The following is a 21,987-nucleotide window of genomic DNA, read 5'->3' as shown; positions in this document are numbered from 1 at the left end:
TTATTAATATTTAGCATTTTCTTTTAGTAATTATGTGCTTTTGTCATTTTTATTAAATACTTCACAGTAAGGTTTCATTAGTTAACTACTTTAGTTAGCATGAACTAATATATATATTTACAGTTTTCTTTTAGTTTTAGTAATTTTGTTATGTGCTTTTGTCATTTTTATTAATTTTTAATATTTCTACTTTAGTTTTAATTCATTTTAGTAATGTTATTACTTCAATTTAATTACAGTTAGTTGCCAAGACATTTTCATTTTCATTTGTTTATCTAATATTTATATTTAGTTTTCTGTTTTTATTCTTTTTATTATTCATTTTTATTATTTAAAAAATATATATTTATATTGTTTTAATTCATTTTTACTTCAGTTTGTTTTTTAATAATTTTATTACTTCAATTTAAACTTATTTTATTTCAGTTAGTTGCCAAGACAAAATTTTCATTTTCATTTCTTTATATATTTACAGTTTTCTTTTAGTAATTTAGTTATGTGCTTTTGTCATTTTTATTTTTTTTTTTTAAATATTTTTGCTTAGTTTTAATTCATTTTTTATTTCAGTTTTAGTTTTAATAATTTTATTACTTCAATTTTAAACTTATTTTAATTCAGTTAGTTGCCAAGACAACATTTGAATTTTTGTTTGTTTATCCAATATATATATATATATATATATATATATCAGTTTTTCTTTTTAGTTTTAGTAATTTTATGTGCTTTTGTCATTTTTATTAATTTTTAAAAAAATATTTCTATGTAGTTTGAATTCATTTTTATTACAGTTTTAGTTTTTAGTAATTTTAGTACTTCAATTTAAACTCTATAAGCTTTTAATCTAATATATTTGACTATATAAATATATTTGATAATTACCTAATATATTTATATTTGATTTGATTTAAGCTTTACTTCGTTTACCAAAAATGATTTTAATAGTTTTAGTTTTGTTAACAAATGTACCCCAAATGTTGATGATAATAATACATCACTCTCTTTTTTATTTTCCTCAAATGTTGATGACATGTAAATGTGTTTGCGCTGCAGGCAGCTTCGAGTCGGATCTGAGCGGACAGCCATTGTTGGATCAGGTGTACGTCACCTCGGCCGAGCTCCATGCGTTCGCCTCCATGCAGAAGAGACCTCCTGAGATCCAGGACGCCTGTACGAACACTGAAGCGGGTATGTGGTCTGATCCGTGTCCCAGCACCTGATTTCACACACTTTATCTTCACTAATGTAAGTTCTGCTTTCATTACTCTAGAGCCGCCGTACTCCTTCACAGATACAGCCGTTTCTGTCCAACCTCAGTCATCTCCCAGCATGCCGTCTGCTCGTAAGTTCATGAGATGAATGTGATCTCAAGCTCTGATCTATATATATATATCTGTATATCTCAAGCTCTGATCACAAATATATATATATATATATATATATATATTTGTGTGTGTGTGTGCATATATATCATTATTTGTGTACATCTGATTCATTGCTCATTATTTGTTGCTCATCTGTTGTGTTTCTACACTCACAGCTGGAGGAGGGCTGCTTGATGTTCCTCCAGTCGTTCCTCCAGACGTGTTCTTGAATCTTCTCTACTCTAAAGACAAATCATCAGACCAGCCGGAAACCAGAAGCCTTGCAGAGTCGAACACAGATCCTGTAGGGAAATGCTGCAATAAAAACCATCAGACTATAATCTAATCAAACAATGTTTTGACAGTTATTGAGAGTTTGAGAAATAATTCTCTCTTTGCTCTTATTGTATCACCGTAGAATCCTGAGGGACGGAGATTTATCAATGTGATCGATTTGACAGACGACTCTCTTCTTCAGAATCTGCCTCCATCACCGCCATCATCTGCTCAGCTCCACCTACTAGCAGCTTCTGTCGTAAACCCCGCCCATAACCCCGCCTTAAACCCCACCCCAAACAACACTGAGCACTTTACTGAGAATCCGACTGCAGAGATTCCAGGTACACTGTTCATTTACAGGAAGTCAAGAAGTACTAATAAAACAGTCTTTTAGGGAAAGGATTCCCAAACATTTTTAGTCATTCAAACCCCTTTAACATGAAATATAAGTTAATATTTCAGTAATAATTAACTGCACATTCTCTGATATGATAAAGAACTTTGCTAGCATGAATTAGAATGTTGCTAGCATGTTTTAACACATTGTTAGCATAAATTAGCCTGCATGTTTTAGCATGTTGTTAACATGAATTAGCATTTTTTAACATGCTGTTAACATGAATTGGCATTTTGTTAGCATGTTTTACACATTGTTAGCATGAATTATCATGTTATCACATTTTAGCATGTTGTTAGCATGAATTAGCATGTTTGCTAGCATGATTTAGCCTGTTGCTAGCATGATATAGCATGTTGCTAGCGTGTTTTAACACGTTAGCATAATTTAGCATTTTGCTAGCATGAATTAACATTTCTAGAATGATTTAACACGTTGCTAGCATTTTTAGGATGTTGTATGTTTTAGCAATGTTGCTAACATTAATTATCATGTTGTTAGCATGTTTTAACATGTTGTTAAAAATGAATTAGCATGTTGTTAGCATGTTTTAACATGTTGCTAGCATGATTTAGCATTTGGTAGCATGTTTTAACGCATTGTTAGCATTAATTATGTTATTAACATGTTTTAACACGTTAGAATGTTTTAACATGTTAGCATGAATTAGCATGTTGCTAGCATGAATTCTAGCATGATTTAACACGTTGCTAGCATTTTAAGATGCTGCTAGCATGTTTTAGCAATGCTGCTATCATGAATTATCATGTTGCTAGCATGTTTTTGCATGAATTAGCATGTTGATAGCATGAATTAGCATGTTGTTACCATGTTTAAGCATGTTAATAGCATGAATTAGCATGTTTCTAGCATGTTTCAGCATGTTAATAGCATGAATTAGCATGTTGCTAGCATGTTTTAGTATGTTGCTGGCATGAATTAGCATGTTGCTAGCATGTTTTTGCATGAATTAGCATGTTGATAGCATGAATTAGCATGTTGTTACCATGTTTAAGCATGTTAATAGCATGAATTAGCATGTTTCTAGCATGTTTCAGCATGTTAATAGCATGAATTAGCATGTTGATAGCATGTTTTACTATGTTGCTGGCATGAATTGAACATTTCTAGAATGATTTAACACGTTGCTAGCATTTTTAGGATGTTGTATGTTTTAGCAATGTTGCTAACATTAATTATCATGTTGTTAGCATGTTTTAACATGTTGTTAAAAATGAATTAGCATGTTGTTACCATGTTTTAACACATTGTTAGCATGTTTAGCATTTTGTCAAGCCAACATAATTATAACAACCTGTCAGTCAGACCATCCTGTATCTAGTGGCCTATCCAAACTAACTGGTGTTTATTTCCTGCAGGTCCCTCAGTAGTGTGCGTCTCTCCTGAAGCTGTGCTCGGCGGAGACCCCGTGACTCTGAGCGTGCTGAAGGCCGTTCAGACGCCTGGTTTGGAGCGGGCGTTGATGTCCAGGAGTCAGATCTCAGCGCGGCTCTCAGAGATGGACGCTCAGCTGCTCAGACTGCAGAGCATCGCCGATCACATGGACCGAGAGTTCGCCAACACCAGACTGGTGAGAGATCAACAACAAACTAAAATCTAAATCACAGAGAGAAAAAAATTTGATCAAAGCGCCCTCATTATGTTTTTTTGACAGTTGATTCTGTTTTGTGCCCTTGTTCTTCTTCAGCTGGTGAACACTGTTGAGTCGCTGAGCTCTGAGGAGAAGAAACCTCTCTCCAGCTCACTCAGAGTCGTACAAGAAGGTTAGAAAACTTTCGTAGCTATATATATATATATATAGAGAGAGAGAGAATATAAACAAGGCCATTCAACACTTTTGTGTTTGTACTGAATCTGTGAACAGTGAGGAGTTACTGTCCTTCACCGCATCGGTTTGGAAGGACGGCAGACCCACAGAGAGAAGATGAGGAGGTTTTGTCGTCTTCTGTATTGAGCCGAAGTTCAGTCCATCACGAGCGCTCTCCTCCTGCAGGTACATTATTTTACACAGCTGAGTTAAGGCTGCTTTGTGCCTGCTTAAAATTCTGTGTAAAGACTTAATGCCACATAAAAGCCGGACTAAATTATGCCTGAAAGGAATAGAGTTAAAAATGCTGTGCAAATATCTCTGAGCAGCGATAAAGTCTGTATAAAGACACTCACTTTCTGAAGGTTTTTACTGAGGGGTTTGTTCATATATTATAATTCACCTGATTTAAATAACATTTTATTCCTAAAAACATGGTGAATTTTTTTTTTTGTCAACATGTTTTCACAAATTGCTAGCATGCTTTAGCATGTTTATGCATATTGCTAGCATGAATTAGCATGTTAACACTCAACATTAATTAACATTTTGCTCGCATATTTTAACACTTTGTTAACATGTCATGAATTAGCATGTTGCTAACATGATTTAGCACATTGCTAGCATAAATTAGCAAGCTAGCATGTTTTAGCACTTTGCTAGCATGAATTAGCATGTTGCTATCATGTTTACGCATATTGCTAGCATGAATTAGCATGTTAACACCCTGCATTAATTAACATTTTGCTAGCATGTTTTAACACTTTGTTAACATGAATTAGCATGTTGCTAACATGATTTAGCACATTGCTAGCATGTTTTAGCACATTGTTAACATGAATTAGCATGTTTTAATATTGATAGCATGACTTAACATGTTGCTAGCATGTTTTTGAATGTTGCAAGCATGTTTTAGCATGATTTAAAACATTATAGCATGCCATAATGTTTTGCCACATTGCTAGCATTAATTAACATGTTGTTAACATGTTTTAGTACATTGTTAGCATTAAATTAGCATGTTGCTAGCATAATTTAGCATGTTGCTATCGTGTTTTACCATGAATTAGCATGTTAACACTTAGCATTAATTAACATTTTGCTAGCATGTTTTAGCACATTGCTAACATGAATTAGCATGTTTTAATATTGATAGCATGACTTTACATGTTGCTAGCATGTTTTTGAATGTTGCAAGCATGTATTAGCATGATTTAAAATATTATAGCATGTTATAATATTTTGCCACATTGCTAGCATTAATTAGCATGTTGCTAGCATGTTTTAGTATATTGTTAACATTGAATTAGCATGTTGCTAGCATAATTTAGCATGTTGCTATCATGTTTTAACACGTTAGCATATTTTAGCATGAATTAGCATGTTGTCAGCATTTTTAGCACATTGTTAGCATGTTTTAGTGCATAGCTAGCATGAATTAGTAACTTCAAATTTGGAACACAACTTGGTTAGACATAAGGCTTTCATTTGATAGCAACTTAGAGTCAAATATATTTGAAAAAATACACATTTTATTAAAAAAAAAAAAAAAAGTTTACTAGTACAGTACATTTGATTTACAGTAAATTTAAACTTCCATAACTTTTTCATTCTTTACATTTTTCAAGTGCATTTAATTGCTTGCCAAATCTGTTTTGCCAATATGCTGTTATTATGGAGAAAACTGATCCTAGACCAGCAGTTATGGGCAGCATTTCCCTCTAAAGCCATCAGAATCAGCAGAAGGCAGGGGACTATTATTGTGTAATAGATGTTGACTGCATCACATTGTGTATTAATCCAGTTTCAGACGCTCATGTTTACTGGTGTAGTTTAGGTTTCTCAGGTCCTCAGTTTAACATGATCTTGTTGTTTTCAGTGAAACCAGAGCAGCGTGAGCGAGATACCGATCCAGGTGAGAGACCTGCATCACACACACACACACACACACACACGTAACACACACCTACAGCTGCAGTCATGGACGTCTGTGTTGTTGATTCTGTCCCTGCAGGTTTGACGGAGTCTTTGCTTGAGAACCCTGGGAAGTAAGTTTGTATTAAAGTGATGCCAGTGATGTCTCTGTATTTGTCCTTGTGATTCTCCTCCTTTTCATCCTTCTGTTTGTCTCCGATCAGACCGGCGGAAGAGACTCTGGGTGTGAGCGGCCTCAGTGACGTGAAGGACATCTTGTGTGAGTTAATCAGGGACGGGGCTTTATCTCGATCAGCGCTGGATCTGTCTCGATCAGGAACGCTTCACCTGAGCAGGTGAGATTCACAGTAATCCACTAACTAGGATGCTTAATCCTAATTCTACAATTTTGATAGTAGTTGTAGCATATATTTCTTCCCCTGGAATCATATTATGGTGTTAGTCAAAGATTCTTTCATCAAAAAACTGTTGTTGTTAAGTTTTTCATAAGCAGTTTTTACTCAGATGCAATGTTAATTTAGTAATTTAGTAGTTTTTATTAATATTTTGAATTAGATTTATTTTTACTTTTAGCATTTTCTTTTTAGGTTTAGTTAATGTTTTAGTTTTTTTTTTTTTTCTGTGTTTTTGCATGTTTTTATATATGTATATATAGTTTTTATTCATTTTTATTATAGTTTTAGTTGGTAATTTTAGTACTTCAACTTAAACTAAACATAAATTTGAAATGTTGCCTTTGCAACTAACTGAAATAATTAAAATATATATTTTTATATTTATATTTTATGTTTTATTTTATTTTATTTTATTTTATTTTATTATATTTTTCAATAGTTTTGGTTGTCTAATACTGACCCTGTTTGGATAAAAGTGTCTGATTGACGAACATCTAAATGTAAATGATCTCTGTTATGATTGGCTAACATTTTAGTACTTCAACTTAAACTAAACGTAAATTAGAAATGTTGCCTTTGCAACTAACTGAAATAATTTTTAAAAAATATTTTTATATTTATATACTTTTTATTTTAATTTTATTTTATTTTACTTAATTTAAATTTATTTTACCTTATTTTACTTTATTTTATTTTATTTTCTCTTTTTATTCCATTCTTTTATTTTATTTTTCAGATAACAAAAATGTTTTGAATAGTTTTAGTTGTCTAATACTTACCCTGTTTGGATAAAAGTGTCTGATTGATGAACATCTAAATGTAAATGATCTCTGTTATGATTAGCTAACAGCAGCCCTGCTAAGTAGATTAGTGAGCGATGTGTGACATATTTACTGATGGATTTGATTGGTCTGTTTATTTGTGGTGGGCGGCAGGTCAGAGGTCAAGCCGAGCGGAGCCATGATGGAGGAGGAGCGGAGGGATCTGAGGATGTGGATGAGGAGGAAGCAGAGAGAACGACTGATGGAATACCGCAAACAGAGAGAAGAAAAGAGAGAGAGCGAGCGCAGACCCTTCATCTCTCCTCTTACACACGTGAGACGCTTCAGAACAAACCTTACTGATTGCACTGTCAAACTGTTTGTTTTTGATGATAACTATTCTCAGAATCAGTGTTTATTACAGTTTTTCTTTACGGTTTCTTCATGCAAAGCCTTATTTCTGGTGAATTATGAACCATGTATTATTTGCATATTGATTATATATATATATATATATAAGAACACCGTTACTGACAATCCTCATTTTGGCTGCGTGAGATTCTCCAGCTTTGTTGTTGTTGAGCAACCGAAGCGCGAGCTGTTAAAGCTCCGCCCTCTTCTGGAAAGGGGGCTGGGAGCAGCAGCTCATTTGCATTTAAAGGGACACACACAAAAACGGCGTGTTTTTGCTCACACCCAAATAGGGGCAAATTTGGCAAGCTATAATAAATGATCTGTGGGGTATTTTGAGCTGAAACTTCTCAGACACACCAGAGACTTATATTATATTATATTATATTATATTGAAGTCTCTCAGTAAAGCTTGAAGCTGTAGTTTTGCACAAATCTCTGTTGATAACTTTACTTGTCTTGAATAATTCACCTCCGTTGCAGAATCCAACCTCTGTAGATCTGGCAACCAACAGGAAAAGCAAAGAAGAAAGAGACAGGTATGATTCTGTGTTTATGTGTGTTAAACTAACATTAGTTGTGTTCAAAATGACAGTATACACTATACACTTACCGATTTTGTCATTGAACGTCGGAGTCTGATAGCTATTTATACTACAAAATGGCATAAAATGGTGCACAAGTATGTAAATTGGGATGCATCTATCCAGTGTTTTCCCACATGCTTCATGTTATTCCATGTGCTCTCAGGGTGGTTCTTCAGGAGCATCATGAACAGAGAGCTCGTGACGCCTGCAGTCTGATCACTGACCTGCTCACAACGCCGCTGAACCTTCCCACAAATCCCCACGAGACTCTCAGGTCAGTGTTACTATTCCTTCTGCAATTAGCTAAATGTGATGCATCTTTACAGGAACTTTTTTGGCAACTCTCTGTGTTTTTGATAACAGAGCCAGTGTTTTGTTTGGAGAAGGAGCACAAATCACGCTAAATGTCCTGCTCTGTGTTTCAGGAGCAGAAGTCAGTCCTCTGGGAAAAATAAGAGAATTCCGAAGAACCACAGCGGACCACACAGACGCTCGGCTTCTTCTCTCGGAAAGACTGTTGTGCTTCAGAGGAAATCTGCTGCAAAAGACTACGGCTCATTGAGCGGGAGGCTCGGGCTGCACAGACCAGGTTCATATTGTATAATGTAATGATGTCATTTATTAATGTTGATTGTGATAATTTGAAAACCGAGTATCGCTTCAATCCCATGTTTTCACATTCAGCCAGCGATCTTCCGGGCGATCGGTTATCCCAGGTTACTCGCCGCGGGATGCTGTCCGACCTGAGAACCAGACAAGGGACGAAGACCGTTCATCAGAGTATGGAGTTTTTGAATGTGTTTTTGTAAAAATATCAGAATCAGAGTGAAATTTATTGCCAAATAAATGGCTCAAAAGTATCGAAAATTGTCATTACCGAAACAGTCACGACCGAAACGTGGTGAAGTTTCGGTTGTGACATCATTATTTTTTTGAGTGTTATTCGATAGAATTTTTTTTTTTTTTTTCTGTGTACAACTGTTCAGAACTGTGCTAGCTAACCATGTGCTCAAAAGTATCTAAAATTGTCACTTCCGAAACACCGAAACAGTCATGACCGAAACATGTCATTATTGGTTTTGTAGCGGAAAAAATGGGAACACAATCATTTATTTGGGGGAAATAAACTAAATTTTAGTACAGTTATGCAAATCATTAGTATTTTGGTATGTGAGTTAAAATCCTTTCATGTGATGTGGTCACTACCAACACATTACTGTCACTACCGAAAATGTGCAGTCACGACCGACACATGGGATGTTTTGTCAAAAATAAAGTATATTGAATGATCAACTAAGATGTTATTATAGTGTTTAGTTCAATGTTTATTCAAACTAATGAATCCTTCACTTTGACATCAGTTTGATAAACTTTATGACTTTTACAAAGAAAGATTGGATTCAAAACAAATCTCATAAATTACACTTGAAATATTGTTAAAATTGTAATTGTTATTGATTTACCTGTAAAAACTTTTTTTTTTAAAAATAACAAAAAATATATTTTCAAGGTAGATGTAAACAAAATCTTAATAGGACAATGTGACCCTTCTTATTAAATTATTTATTATTGTGTTTCAGTAGTGACAAATTTGGGGAAAGGAAAAATATTCCAAAACTTTCTGACAATATACAATATGAGAATCAACTGTACAATTACTAGAAATGAGTACCTTGGATATTATACAATTTGCATACATACAAAATTTATGGGAAAAGACATTTTTTTCCCCAAGACACTTCCAGCTCTGACTTTGCACCCATTCTGTAGAATGACCCAAATACAAACTAGACAAATAATGTTTGCACAACATAATCTATACACAGATATAATTATACAAGGATATATGCAAACATACGACATTCATATATTCACATTTGTTCTTCTGTAGGGATGAAAAATGGGCTCCACACGTCTACAGCCAAACCGAGATCAGTGAAAGAGAAAGATCAGACACATGTGGAGGACAGAGACGCTGTGAGTCCAGATGACGTCCACAGGATTCTTCTGTTGGAGGATCATGACATCAGACAGGTGAGAAGTTCACAAACGCTAATGTGACTTACCGACCTAACAAAACCGAGTTAGTTTCCTCCCTCTGGTTGTCTTCGCTCATTTTAGACTGAAACATTTTCTTAATTTTTACTTCATGGGAATGGCACAAAACTTGCTGACTTGACAAAACTTCTGACAAAAAAATTATGGACATAATTAGAAAAAGCTAAATGGCCAGAAATGATAGGAAAATAATGGAAAATACGAAAATCAGAGCAATTTATTGAGGTAAAATCTACAAACCAGCCACAATGAAGTATTCTAAATGTATAAATATACAGTATATCCAAGTGCAAAACCTAATAAAAGTAATTGTGTTTGAAAATAATAATATAAGCATGCTAATTCATGCTAGAAACATGCTAATTCATGTTAACAATGTATTAAAACATGCTAATTCATGCTAGAAACATGCTAATTCATGTTAACAATGTATTAAAACATGCTAATTCATGCTAGAAACATGCTAATTCATGTTAACAATGTATTAAAACATGCTAATTCATGCTATCAACATGTTAAAACATGCTAGAAACATGCTAATTCATGTTAACAATGTATTAAAACATGCTAATTCATGCTAGCAATGTGCTAAAACATGCTAATTCATGCTAGCAAAGCGTTAAATCATGTTAGCAATGTGTTAAAACGTGCTAATTCGTGTTAGCAAAATATTAATTCATGCTAGCAATGTGTTAACAATGCTATTAACATGCTAGTTCATGTTAGCGAAGTGTTAAATCGTTAGCAATGTGTTAAAACGTGCTAATTCATGTTAGCAATGTGTTAAAAAATGCTATCAACATGCTAGTTCATGTTAGCAAAGTGTTAAATCATGTTAACAATGTGTTAAAACATGCTAGTAGCATGTTAATTCATGTTAGCATGAATTGACATGTTTTAGTATATTGTTATCAGCGTGTTAAAACATGCCAATTCATGCTAGCAAAGCGTTAAATCATTTTAGCAAAATGTGTTAAAATGTGCTAATTCATGTTAGCAGTGTTAATTCCTGCTAGCAATGTGTTAAAAATTCTATCAACATGCTACTTCATGATAGCAAAGTGTTAAATCATGTTAGCAATGTGTTAAAACATGTTAATTTATGCAAGTAATGGATTAAAAACATGTTAGCAACTTGTTAATTCATGCCAGCAATGTGTTAAAACATGCTTATTCATGTTAGCAAAATGTTAATTCATGTTACCAATGTGTTAAAAATGTTATCAACATGCTAATTAATCGTACTAAGGTGTTAAATCATGTTAGCATTGTAGTAAAACATGTTAGCAGCGTGCTAATTCATGTTAGCAATGTATTAAAATATGTTAATTCATGCTACCAATATGCTTATTCATGTCAGCAGCATGTTAAAACATGCTAGCAACTTGCTAAAACATGCTAGCAACGTGCTAATTCATGCTAGGAATGTGTTAAAACATGCTATCAAAATGTTAAAACATGTTAGCAACATGCTAATTTATGTTAGTAACATGCTAATCCTGCTAACAACCTACTAATTCATTCTAACAACATGTTAAAACATGTTAACAACATGTTAAACCATCCTAGTAAGATTTTTTTTTTTTAACTTTCTCTGAGTAAAACCTTCAAACTTCAAGCTGTTCATAGTTATTTTAAACTTTCAGACCTGGCTTTGTCATCAAACTTCACTCATCTAGTTGTCTTCGGTCTGTTTTGATGGCACAGTGAGGAATACCAGAGGGTTACTCAATAATTTCTATCTGTATTAGTTTGTCATATGGAGATTTGCAATGTTTATAAGCAGTATCTGTTCCTTGTTTGCATTTTATTTATTTTTGTGTTTTGTAAATTTAATAAATAATAATAATAATAATAATGAAATGAATACCAGAGGGTTAAGGCAAGTATACAGTACATACTGCACTGGAAATATTACACTAGTACTGTGTTCTGAACAGAAGCTCATGTGGTTCTTGTTTTCTCCAGGGCGATGAAGCGTTCACAGATCTGGATCTGGACGCTCTTTCTCAAAGCACCGGCAGCGTTCTGAGCAAACTGGACTGGGCCGCCATCGAGAGGATCGTGGCGGAGGAGGAAGACGAGCAGCAGTGAAGGGATGTTTTCCAAAAAACCCTCCTGTTCTCACTCCAGATGTTGCGCAGCTGCAGCTGTTGACTGTGAATGATTGTGGTATTTGTGTATGTGTGTCATTTGTGTTTTGACTGTTTAAGTAAGTTGTCAGCACAGATTTGTGCAGAATAAACTAGAATCACTCGCAGGTGCGTTGTTGGTTTGCTTCCACATCGATTCATTTCTGGACGTCTGACAGAACGCAGAGCTCTCCACAAACAATGAGATGAGCCTTCAAATGTCTTCAACATTTACTTTGTGTATGTGTAATTGGTAACACTTTACAATAAGGTTTCATTTGTTACCATTAGTTAACATGAACTAATACTTTCATAACATTTATTAATCTCAGTTAATGTTAATTTCAACATTTACTAATACATTTTTAACGTTAGTTAATGCACTGTAACATGACGAATTGTATTTCTATTTACAAACATTAACAAAGATTAATAAATGCTGTGCATTGCTCATTGTTAGTTCATGATAACTAATGTATTAATAAATGAGATCTTACTGTAAAGTGTCACAGTGTAATATAGTGTTGAATTTGTCTTTTTGCATTTCTAAGATTTGTTTATTTGACAATCTTTTAATAAAATAATGTGAAACTTAAGATCCCATTCATTAATGACATCCATATCATCAAATATAAGATCTGAGCAGAAATATTGTCATCAGATTTAAAGAAGCACAATTTCTATGAAATAAAATTGTTTGCTAATTATTAGCGGCAACACTTTACAATAAGGCTCCGTTTGTAAACATTAGTTAACTACTTTAGTTAATGAACTAATAATGAACAACACTTTATTAATCTTAGTTATTGTTAATCTAAGCATTTACTAACACATTATTAAGATCAAAAGTTGAATCTGTTAACATGTTACCTCATTAGCTATTATTATTCAGATAATAATGAAAGCATTACAATCGCGTATTTATATTATCAGATAACAATGGATTTTGATTTTTTTTATATTCCTATTTATTATTTATTTCTAGTCAAATTAATGATAATTATGTATGAACAAATACTCAGTAAAAGCTTCAAGACAAATATTTCTCAGGTCAGGATGGACTTGTATTTATGAGGGACTTTTATTTTGACTTTCGGCGTCCCGGAAGTGTCCGATATTATTGACATGGCGGATCATAGCAGTGATGCTGGTAAGTTTTTGAGCTTTATTCGTCAGTCATGAAGTGTTTCTGTCGTGTAAGTGAGATGAATGTGTTAAAACTGTAGGACAGTGTTTTTCTGAAAGCTGCGATGATTTAATGAAGTCAAAATCAGTCAGAGCAGCTGTTATAATAATCACAGATTCCTGATGCACATGTGATTCTGAAGATTATTTGATAATAATTAAAATATAGGAACATTTAGTCTTAGTTTCTGTGACTGCCGTATGAGTAAAAATACCCAAAATGTCTGCAATACCATGTTGGTTGGACTTGTACCATGGTAGCACTATGGTATTCGTTAAAGTGCCCTGGATATACTATGCTAACTTACTATATTATACAATACAATAAACTAAACCCTCGATATACTGTATAAATGCTTTAATCATTCGCTATTATCATTGGCATACAGTATCATCACTGCAGCAGCACAGTACTTTTTGTAAAGGTAGAAATTATTCTCTTATTTTCCCTTTATTATTATTAATATTTAATAATTTTATATTATGACATTTTGCTTATCACCCATAAATTATTTATTGCTATAAATAAACATACATGAACTTACTACCTATATTTTTAATAGAAAAGTATTGATATAAAATAATAATAGTAATAATAGAAATTCCTAAATGAATTATTATTATTTTATTTTATGAATTTTTGCCACCACACATTATTTATCATTCGAAATAAACAAATATACCTTGTAGTTCTTTTGGTGAAGGTAATAATAGAAATTCTATTATAATAATAGAAAATCTAAAATGAGAGTCATATTTTACCTATAGATTATAATTATTATTATTCACTTTTTATTTTATTAATTTTTTGCCTTCCACCCATAAATTATTCATTCAAATTAAATCAATAAATATACACTATTACTATTAATCTACAAAATAGAAATAATAGACATTCTAAAATTTCCCTGTAGATTATTATTAATTTATTTTACTTTAATAACTTTTGCCTACCACCCATACATTATTCATCGTTTAAAATAAATGAATAAATAAATAAATACTGTAGTACTTTTTGTAAAATAAAACTCAAATTATACCTTTTAGATAATCATTATTAAAATAAATATATTACTATTATTATTCATTATTATTTGTCATGTTTTTTATTTTATTAATTTTTATACCTACCACCCATAAATTATTCTCATTCAAAATAAATCCATAAATAAATATACACTATATTACTTTTTATAAAGGTAATAATAGAAATTCTGCAACGATATAAATTATAGACATTCTAAAATAAATCATTATTTTTCTCTGTAGATTATTATTATTATTTTATTTTTTAATCAACTTTGCCTACCACCAATACATTATTCATAGTTTAAAATAAATAAATAAATACTGCAGTTTTAATTTTAAAACTTTTTTTAATTTTATTCATTTTTATTTTATGCAGTTTTTCCTACCACCCATAAATTTTTCATCATTCAAAATAAAGCAAAAACACATGCAGATAATATGAATGCTTTGTTTGTTTGGTGTGACGTCAGGTGACTCCAGTAATGATGGAGACATCTCGTCAGTCATGGGCTTCTCTGGATTCGGTGAGTGTTTCTGATGTATTCCACCTCACAGACGTCACAGAAAGAGTCACATGTTCAGTTGTAATATTTCTCTCGTTCTCAGGAAAGAAAGCTCGAACCTTTGACCTGGAGGCCATGTTTGAGCAGACGAGGCGGACGGCCATCGAGAGAAGTCAGCGTGCTTTAGGTCAGTCCGATTACTTGACTCGCTCTTCTTCACGTGTGATTCAGTCTCAGTAGACGCCATTTCAACCTTGATCTTTCCTGTCACAGAAGAGCGGCAGAAACAGGAAGTTGAGGAGAGCAGCGTCTCTCGTCCCGTCAGCCACACAGAGAAACCGTCTACATCCACGTCAAGGTACCGTGACTATCTGATGAGGACGAGCAGCGGTCAGCGCTTCAGCTCAGTCACTGAGTCTCTCCTGTGTTTGTGTGAACAGGAAACAGGAAGCTGACAGCAGCAGCAGCAGCGACAGCGACTCTGATGTCATCGGCCCACCGCTGCCTCCCCAGAAGGAGGATGATGATGATGATGATGATTTTGTCGGACCACCGCTGCCGCCCGGATACAAGCGCAGCACTGCTGACAGCGACGACGACGATGATGATGATGATGAGGATGATGATGTGAGTTTGATTTTAATCTTTTTACTCCCATAAACATTTTAAATGGTTAGTGTATATTATATTCTCTCCATCACGTCATTCCAGACTTTCGTTCATCTTCAAAACGCAAATGAAGATATTCGTAAAATATAAATATGAACCCTGTAGTTCTTTTGGTGAAGGAAATAATAGAAATTCTGTTGTAATCATAGAAACTAATCCTTATTTCAAGACTATTCGATTGCACCCTATCACGTCATTTTCCATCATTAAAATTCCTAAAATTCCGAACTCCTAGACGGTTTGTCCAATTTCACATGAAAATGGAACCACATCATCTTCAGACCATGCCGACAAAAAGTTATGGAATTCAAAATTCAAGTTGATTCATCAAACTGTTTCCAAATAACGCGCAAACACATTTTACGTAGCGTTCGCGAAAAGAGACGTAAGGCTGTATCTCCACAACGCTTCATCGTATTCAGACCAAACTTGGTATGTGTCGTCACAAGCATGACCTGAGGCTACATGCTGCGTTTCAGCACAGTGCCACCTACTGGTCCGGAGATAGGAAAAATGGCGATTTATTTATTTATTTATTTTCCTAATGGTTTGCACAAAAATGCTTATAACTTTGGATTTGGTTGACTTATTATAAGTGTCATCTCCTTAGATTCCTGAATCTTTGCCGAATCCAACGATACCCCACATGCTAGGTTTCGCCTTATGATTTTTGCAACAACTTTCGTGAATATCTTTGAATCCGTTAGTCCCATCGAGACGAAACCACCGTAGGAAAATCGGAAATGGCCAAATAATTTTGATAGTAAGTGGCCAAAAAATGCATTTCGTTTCAGACTTTCTTTCATCTTCAAAACGCAAATGTAGATATTCGGAAAATATAAATATGAACCCTGTAGTTCTTTTGGTGAAGGAAATAATAGAAATTCTGTTGTAATCATAGAGAATAATCGTTGTTTGAAGACGATTCGATTGCACCCCATTACGTCATTTTCCGTCATTAAAATTCCGCCGTTTTGAATTTTTTTCGAACTCCTAGGCGGTTTGTCCGATTTCCACACAAATTGAACCACATCATCTTCAGACCATGCGGACAAAAAGTTATGGAATTCAAGTTGATTCATGAAAACTGTTTCCGAATAACGCGCAAACACATTTTACGTAGCGTTCGCGAAAATAGACGTAAGGCTGTATCTCCGCAACGCTTCATCGTATTCAGACCAAACTTGGTACATGTCATCACAAGCATGACCTGAGGCTACATGCTGCATTTCAGCACAGCGCCACCTACTGGTCCGGAGATAGGAAAAATGGCGTTTTTTTTTTTTTTTTTTTTTTTCTTTCCTTATAGCTTTTGAACGATTTGCCCAAAAATGCTTATAACTTTCGGATTTGGTTGACTTATTTCAATGGTTTGTGCAACAACTTTCTCGAATATCTTCGAAACCGTTAGTCCGATCGAGATGAGACCACCGTAGGAAAATCAGAAATGTCAAAATTTTGATAGTAAGTGGCAAAAAAATGCTATTAAAGTCGAGTGTGGGTCATTTTTTATGTGCTCATAAATATAAATGTCTATAACTCTTAAGCGAAATGAGATATTTTCACCAAATTTGACATGCTTTGTATGGAGGCACTCTGAGGACACAGAGGTGTGACAGGCACCACTTGGTGGCGCTATAATTGAACAAAGCATGAATTTGGCTCTAACTACAGTACAGTTGGTCTGATTGACTTCAAAATTGACATGCCGTGTCTTTGTCTCAGTTGCTATCATAGTCCATTATGACATTGTTGTACCTTGAAAAACATGGCCGTCATTTTAATTACATAATGACAAAAAAGATCCAAAGCTGTAACTGCAGTGGTTTTACATAGACTCGGTCACTTTATATGATGAACAGACTTTTATTCACATATAAACATTGATCGTTTTGAAGCGTCAGAGTTTTGGGTGACCAGACTTTCAATGCAGGGACAGAAATCTAATGTTTAACAGCATGAAATCAACTCGATTTACTCTCATTTGTTTTAATCCTGGTCTTATGAACGGTTCGTTGTCAGTCCCTCTTATTTTTAAACCACATGCCATACAAAAATATAAATGTCCCGCTTTGTTTCATGTTGAAATTTGTCATATTATAGATTATACATCATATATTATAGATTATACATCACATATTATAGATTATACATCATATATGATGAGGTGTATGATCTCAATGACACAGTGCAGTTTGTGTGTTTTTGTAATGTGTCAGTGGCACCACTAGAGGGCCACACTGCCATTATCATCTTTGGAAATATAAAAGACTGAAGACTGTGAAGGTTGTCTTTTGGTTCCTTCTCTAATGACCAATGATTTAAAGATGCTCTTACTGTCATCTGACCTCAGACGCCTGTATTGAGTTTGTTTCAAGCTTTTCTGAGACATTCTGTTCTTTAGTTTGGATAAATCTCATGAAACCTGAAGAAAAGCATCTGGGTCATATTTCATTTTAAAAAGAAAAGAAAATATTACTATATAATATAGTAAAAATATAATACGATATAAAATAAAAAGATATTTTATGTAAAGACATTTTATCCCCAAATTCTTATTTGTTTAATGGGAAAAAAAAAAAAAAAAAATATATATATATATATAAGATATACATTAAAATACAAATTATTAACACACACAAATTATGAAATATATATTATTTATATTTTTTATTTGTAAAAAAAATATATTTGTTGTAAAAAATAAACATTATGGTAGTATTTGATGCAGTGCCTTTAATTTATGCTTATTTAAATAAACATGTAATTTTTATAATTAATGTTTTATAGTAATCTAAGAAAAATAACTACATTCTAAAATATAATATAAAATAAAAATTCTATTTTACATAAAGAAAGTGAAGCCTGTTTTTTAAGATATATGACCAAAATATATATTTTTGTAAAAAATAAACATTGATATTTTTTGCATTTAATTTATGCTGATAAATATTTACGTAGATGAATATGTAATATTTATAAGTAATGAAAATCTAATGAAGATAAAAACAACTATATAAAATAGTAAAATATAATATAAAATAAAATATATTTTACATAAAGAAAATGAAGGCTATTTTTGCATTCATTTCATTATAATTAAGCACATTTTATCTCATTCATTAATGCAAAAAAAATTAAATGATGAAAATAAATGATTAAAATATATGTTATATAATATTTAAATTGTATTGTAAAAATTTAACATGATAATATTTGATGCACTGCCGTTTATATAATAAAAATATATTATATTTTTTTAATAAAAATATTTTTATTTAATACAGTTAAAAATTACATTGTTTTACTTTGAGAATTTAATTAATTTTCTTTATGCAAAATATAATTTTTTTTATTTTATATTTTAGGATGAAATGACCTTTTTATGACCTTTACATGAGATTCAGATTTTTGCCTAGCCATTTCAGCCGTTCGCTCTCTCTCTTTGTCTCTCTCTCTCTCTCTCTCTCTCTCTCTCTCTCTCTCTCTCTCTCTCTCTCTCTCTCTCTCTCTCTCTGGTCTGCTGTAAATGTCTTACTCTCTCTCTGACAGTGTGCAGACACCCTCCTTTCCCAGGCCTGTGGCGTTTGAGGGCCGCCGTGGGCCATTTTGATAGATGGGTTCTGGTGTTGGGCCGCCCCGGTGATGTCTCTGTGCTTGGCTAAATGTATCCCATCAGGCCCAGGTGTGCCGTGCGAGTTCTGTACGAGCGTTAATCAGCCAACGCCACAAATCACACAGATCTGTGCGTTTGATTCGGAGAACGATCCCGCTGTGAGCGCTGAACACCGTATGATATTTTGGCAGCGTGTTTTGCACTGAAAGAGAACCTTTCATCCGTCTTGTGCTGAACTAAAGCGGACCTAGTCTTGATTTTGTTCTTGGCCTTCAGAAGTTGCTGAAGATGTTTCTCTCTGTCTTTCTTTCTCTCTTTCTGTAACAGAATCCAGTGAGGAAGATACCGGACACTCATGAGATCACGCTTCAGCACGGCACTAAAACCGTAAGTGCACACGTTTGCTCCGGAGCGCTCGTGTCCGGCTCACGTTTGGCCTGTAGTCGGGATTTGTAAGGATTATATAATCTGACTCAAGAGTTAAAACTCATCCCCAAAAGTCAGAGATGTTTCAAAGCAGCTTCACTGAAATAAACAGGAAAATGAGTTTTAACGTAGCAAAATTCATCAATTATGAAATGAATTTCAGCTGTAAAGCAGCTCTACAGAAGATGCGTGTCACCATTCAGTGTTCAGTGTTGCAAAGTTCGTCAATTACGACACAAATTTGATTCAGCTGTAATTCACAATTCAGTTCAAATTTTGTTGTCATCTGATAGTGTCAGTGCAGTTGAATCGATAATATTACTAAATAATAATTGTCTTTAAACACAAAAAAGAACATCTAATGAAACTCAATTCACTTCAGATTTTGTTCGTCACTCAATTCAGTTCAAATTCAGTCCAAACTTCTAATGAAAATCAGTTTTGTTCTCATCTGATAATGTGAGTGCCATCAAATCGATATTACTGAATATGAATTGCCTTTTAACCCCCCAAAAAAAGAACATCCATTGAAACTCAACTCAATTCAGTTCAAACATCTAATGAAACTTAGTTTTGTTCTCTTCTGATAGTGTCAGTGCAGTTGAATTAGTAAATATTAAAAACATCTAATGAAATTCAATTCAGTTCAAATTTTATTCGTCATTCAATTCAGTACAAATTTTGTTCACCACTCAATTCGGTTCAAACATCTAATGAAACTCAATTTTGTTCTCATCCAATAGTGTCAGCGCCGTCAAATCGACAATATTACTGAATATTAATTGTCTTTTAAACCTCAAAAAAGAACATCTAATGAAAGTCAATTCAGTTTAGATTTTGTTCGTCATTCAATTCAGTTCAAGTTTTATTTGTCATTCAATTCAGTTTAAGTTTTGTTCTCATCTGATAGTGTCAGGGCCGTCAAATCGATAATATTACTGAATACTAATTGTCTTTTAAACCTCAAAAAAGAACATCTAATAAAACTTAATTTACTTCAAATTTTATTTGTCATTCAATTCAATTCAAATTTTATTCTTATCTGATAGTGTCAGTGCAGATGAATTAGTAAATATTACTAAATATTGTCTTTTCACCCCCCAAAAAAGAACATCTAATAAAACTCAATTCAGTTTAAATTTTGTTCGTCACTCAATTCAGTTCAAACATCTAATGAAACTCAGTTTTGTTCTCATCTGAGAGTGAGTGCCGTCAAATTGATAATATTACTGGTGATTAATAATTGTCTTTTAAATCCCCCCCCCCCAAAAAATATCTAATGAAACTTAATTCAGTTCAGATTTTGTTCGTAATTCAATTCAGTTCAAACATCTAATGAAACTTATTTTTGTTCTTATCCGAGGTTGAGTGCCATCAAATCGATAATATAACTGAATATTAATTGTCTTTTAAACCCCAAAAAAGAACATCTAATGAAACTCAATTCAGTTCAAATTTTGTTCGCATTTAATTCAGTTCAAATTTTGTTCTCATCCTATAGTGTCAGTGCGGTTGAATTAGTAAATATTAAAAACATCTAATAAAACATCTAATGAAACTCAATTCAGCTCAAATTTTATTCATCATTCAATTCAGTTCAAATTTTGTTCTTATCTGATAGTGTGAGTGCCGTCAAATCGATAATATTACTGAATATTAATTGTCTTTTAAACCTTGAAAAAAGAACATCCAATGAAACTCAATTCAGTTCAAGTTTTGTTCTCTTCTGATAGTGTCAGTGCAGTTGAAATATTCAATATTAAAAACATCTAATGAAACTCAATTCAGTTCAAATCTTATTGGACATTCAATTCAGTTCAAGTTTTGTTCTCATCTGATAGTGTGAGTGCCGTCAAATCGATAATATTACTGAATACTAATTGTCTTTTTAAACCTCAAAAAAGAACATCTAATAAAACTTAATTTACTTCGAATTTTATTTGTCATTCAATTCAATTCAAATTTTATTCTCATCTGATAGTCAGTGCAGATGAATTAGTAAATATTACTAAATATTGTCTTTTCACCCCCCAAAAAAGAATATCTAATAAATCTCAATTCAGTTCAGATTTTGTTCATAATTCAATTCAGTTCAAACATCTAATGAAACTTATTTTTGTTCTTATCTGAGGTTGGGTGCCATCAAATGGATAATATTACTGAATATTAATTGTCTTTTAAACCCCAAAAAAGAACATCCAATGAAACTCAGTTCAGTTCAAATTTTGTTCTCATCTGATCGTGTCAGTGCAGTTGAATTAGTAAATATTACTAAATATTGTATTTTCACCCCCAAAAATGAACATCCAATGAAACTCAATTCAGTTCAAATTTTGTTCATCACTCAGTTCCTTTCAAATTTTGTTCTTATCTGATGGTGTCAGTGCCGTCAAATCGATAATATAACTGAATCGT

General features: G+C 33.1%; 2 protein-coding genes across 5 annotated transcripts in view; both read left to right on the top strand.

Annotated features, from left to right (window-relative positions):
• cplane1 (ciliogenesis and planar polarity effector 1) overlaps nucleotides 1-12,740 on the top strand; it is a 40,974-nt gene extending 28,234 nt beyond the window's left edge. For all 4 annotated transcript variants that reach the window (XM_051910628.1, XM_051910627.1, XM_051910626.1 and 1 more), the window contains exons 38-54: nucleotides 1,051-1,185; nucleotides 1,268-1,339; nucleotides 1,538-1,665; nucleotides 1,780-1,981; nucleotides 3,417-3,628; nucleotides 3,746-3,821; nucleotides 3,923-4,051; nucleotides 5,745-5,780; nucleotides 5,880-5,913; nucleotides 6,004-6,135; nucleotides 7,131-7,290; nucleotides 7,851-7,906; nucleotides 8,118-8,228; nucleotides 8,380-8,543; nucleotides 8,639-8,734; nucleotides 9,846-9,988; nucleotides 11,981-12,740. In XM_051910628.1, the coding sequence (XP_051766588.1) occupies nucleotides 1,051-1,185; nucleotides 1,268-1,339; nucleotides 1,538-1,665; nucleotides 1,780-1,981; nucleotides 3,417-3,628; nucleotides 3,746-3,821; nucleotides 3,923-4,051; nucleotides 5,745-5,780; nucleotides 5,880-5,913; nucleotides 6,004-6,135; nucleotides 7,131-7,290; nucleotides 7,851-7,906; nucleotides 8,118-8,228; nucleotides 8,380-8,543; nucleotides 8,639-8,734; nucleotides 9,846-9,988; nucleotides 11,981-12,106 (2,012 nt within the window). In that variant the 3' untranslated portion in view covers nucleotides 12,107-12,740. The remainder of the gene's footprint in view (nucleotides 1-1,050; nucleotides 1,186-1,267; nucleotides 1,340-1,537; nucleotides 1,666-1,779; nucleotides 1,982-3,416; nucleotides 3,629-3,745; nucleotides 3,822-3,922; nucleotides 4,052-5,744; nucleotides 5,781-5,879; nucleotides 5,914-6,003; nucleotides 6,136-7,130; nucleotides 7,291-7,850; nucleotides 7,907-8,117; nucleotides 8,229-8,379; nucleotides 8,544-8,638; nucleotides 8,735-9,845; nucleotides 9,989-11,980) is intronic.
• Nucleotides 12,741-13,187: 447 nt separating this feature from the next.
• LOC127520487 (WD repeat-containing protein 70) overlaps nucleotides 13,188-21,987 on the top strand; it is an 87,314-nt gene continuing 78,514 nt past the window's right edge. Inside the window, exons 1-6 of the mRNA XM_051908637.1 lie at nucleotides 13,188-13,294; nucleotides 14,829-14,882; nucleotides 14,965-15,048; nucleotides 15,135-15,219; nucleotides 15,302-15,488; nucleotides 19,474-19,533. Of these exons, the coding sequence (XP_051764597.1) occupies nucleotides 13,270-13,294; nucleotides 14,829-14,882; nucleotides 14,965-15,048; nucleotides 15,135-15,219; nucleotides 15,302-15,488; nucleotides 19,474-19,533 (495 nt within the window). The 5' untranslated portion in view covers nucleotides 13,188-13,269. The remainder of the gene's footprint in view (nucleotides 13,295-14,828; nucleotides 14,883-14,964; nucleotides 15,049-15,134; nucleotides 15,220-15,301; nucleotides 15,489-19,473; nucleotides 19,534-21,987) is intronic.

The sequence above is a fragment of the Ctenopharyngodon idella genome, chromosome 10 (assembly GCF_019924925.1).
Source record: "Ctenopharyngodon idella isolate HZGC_01 chromosome 10, HZGC01, whole genome shotgun sequence".
Lineage (NCBI taxonomy): Eukaryota > Metazoa > Chordata > Actinopteri > Cypriniformes > Xenocyprididae > Ctenopharyngodon > Ctenopharyngodon idella.
This window is presented reverse-complemented; position numbering and strand designations above follow the sequence as displayed.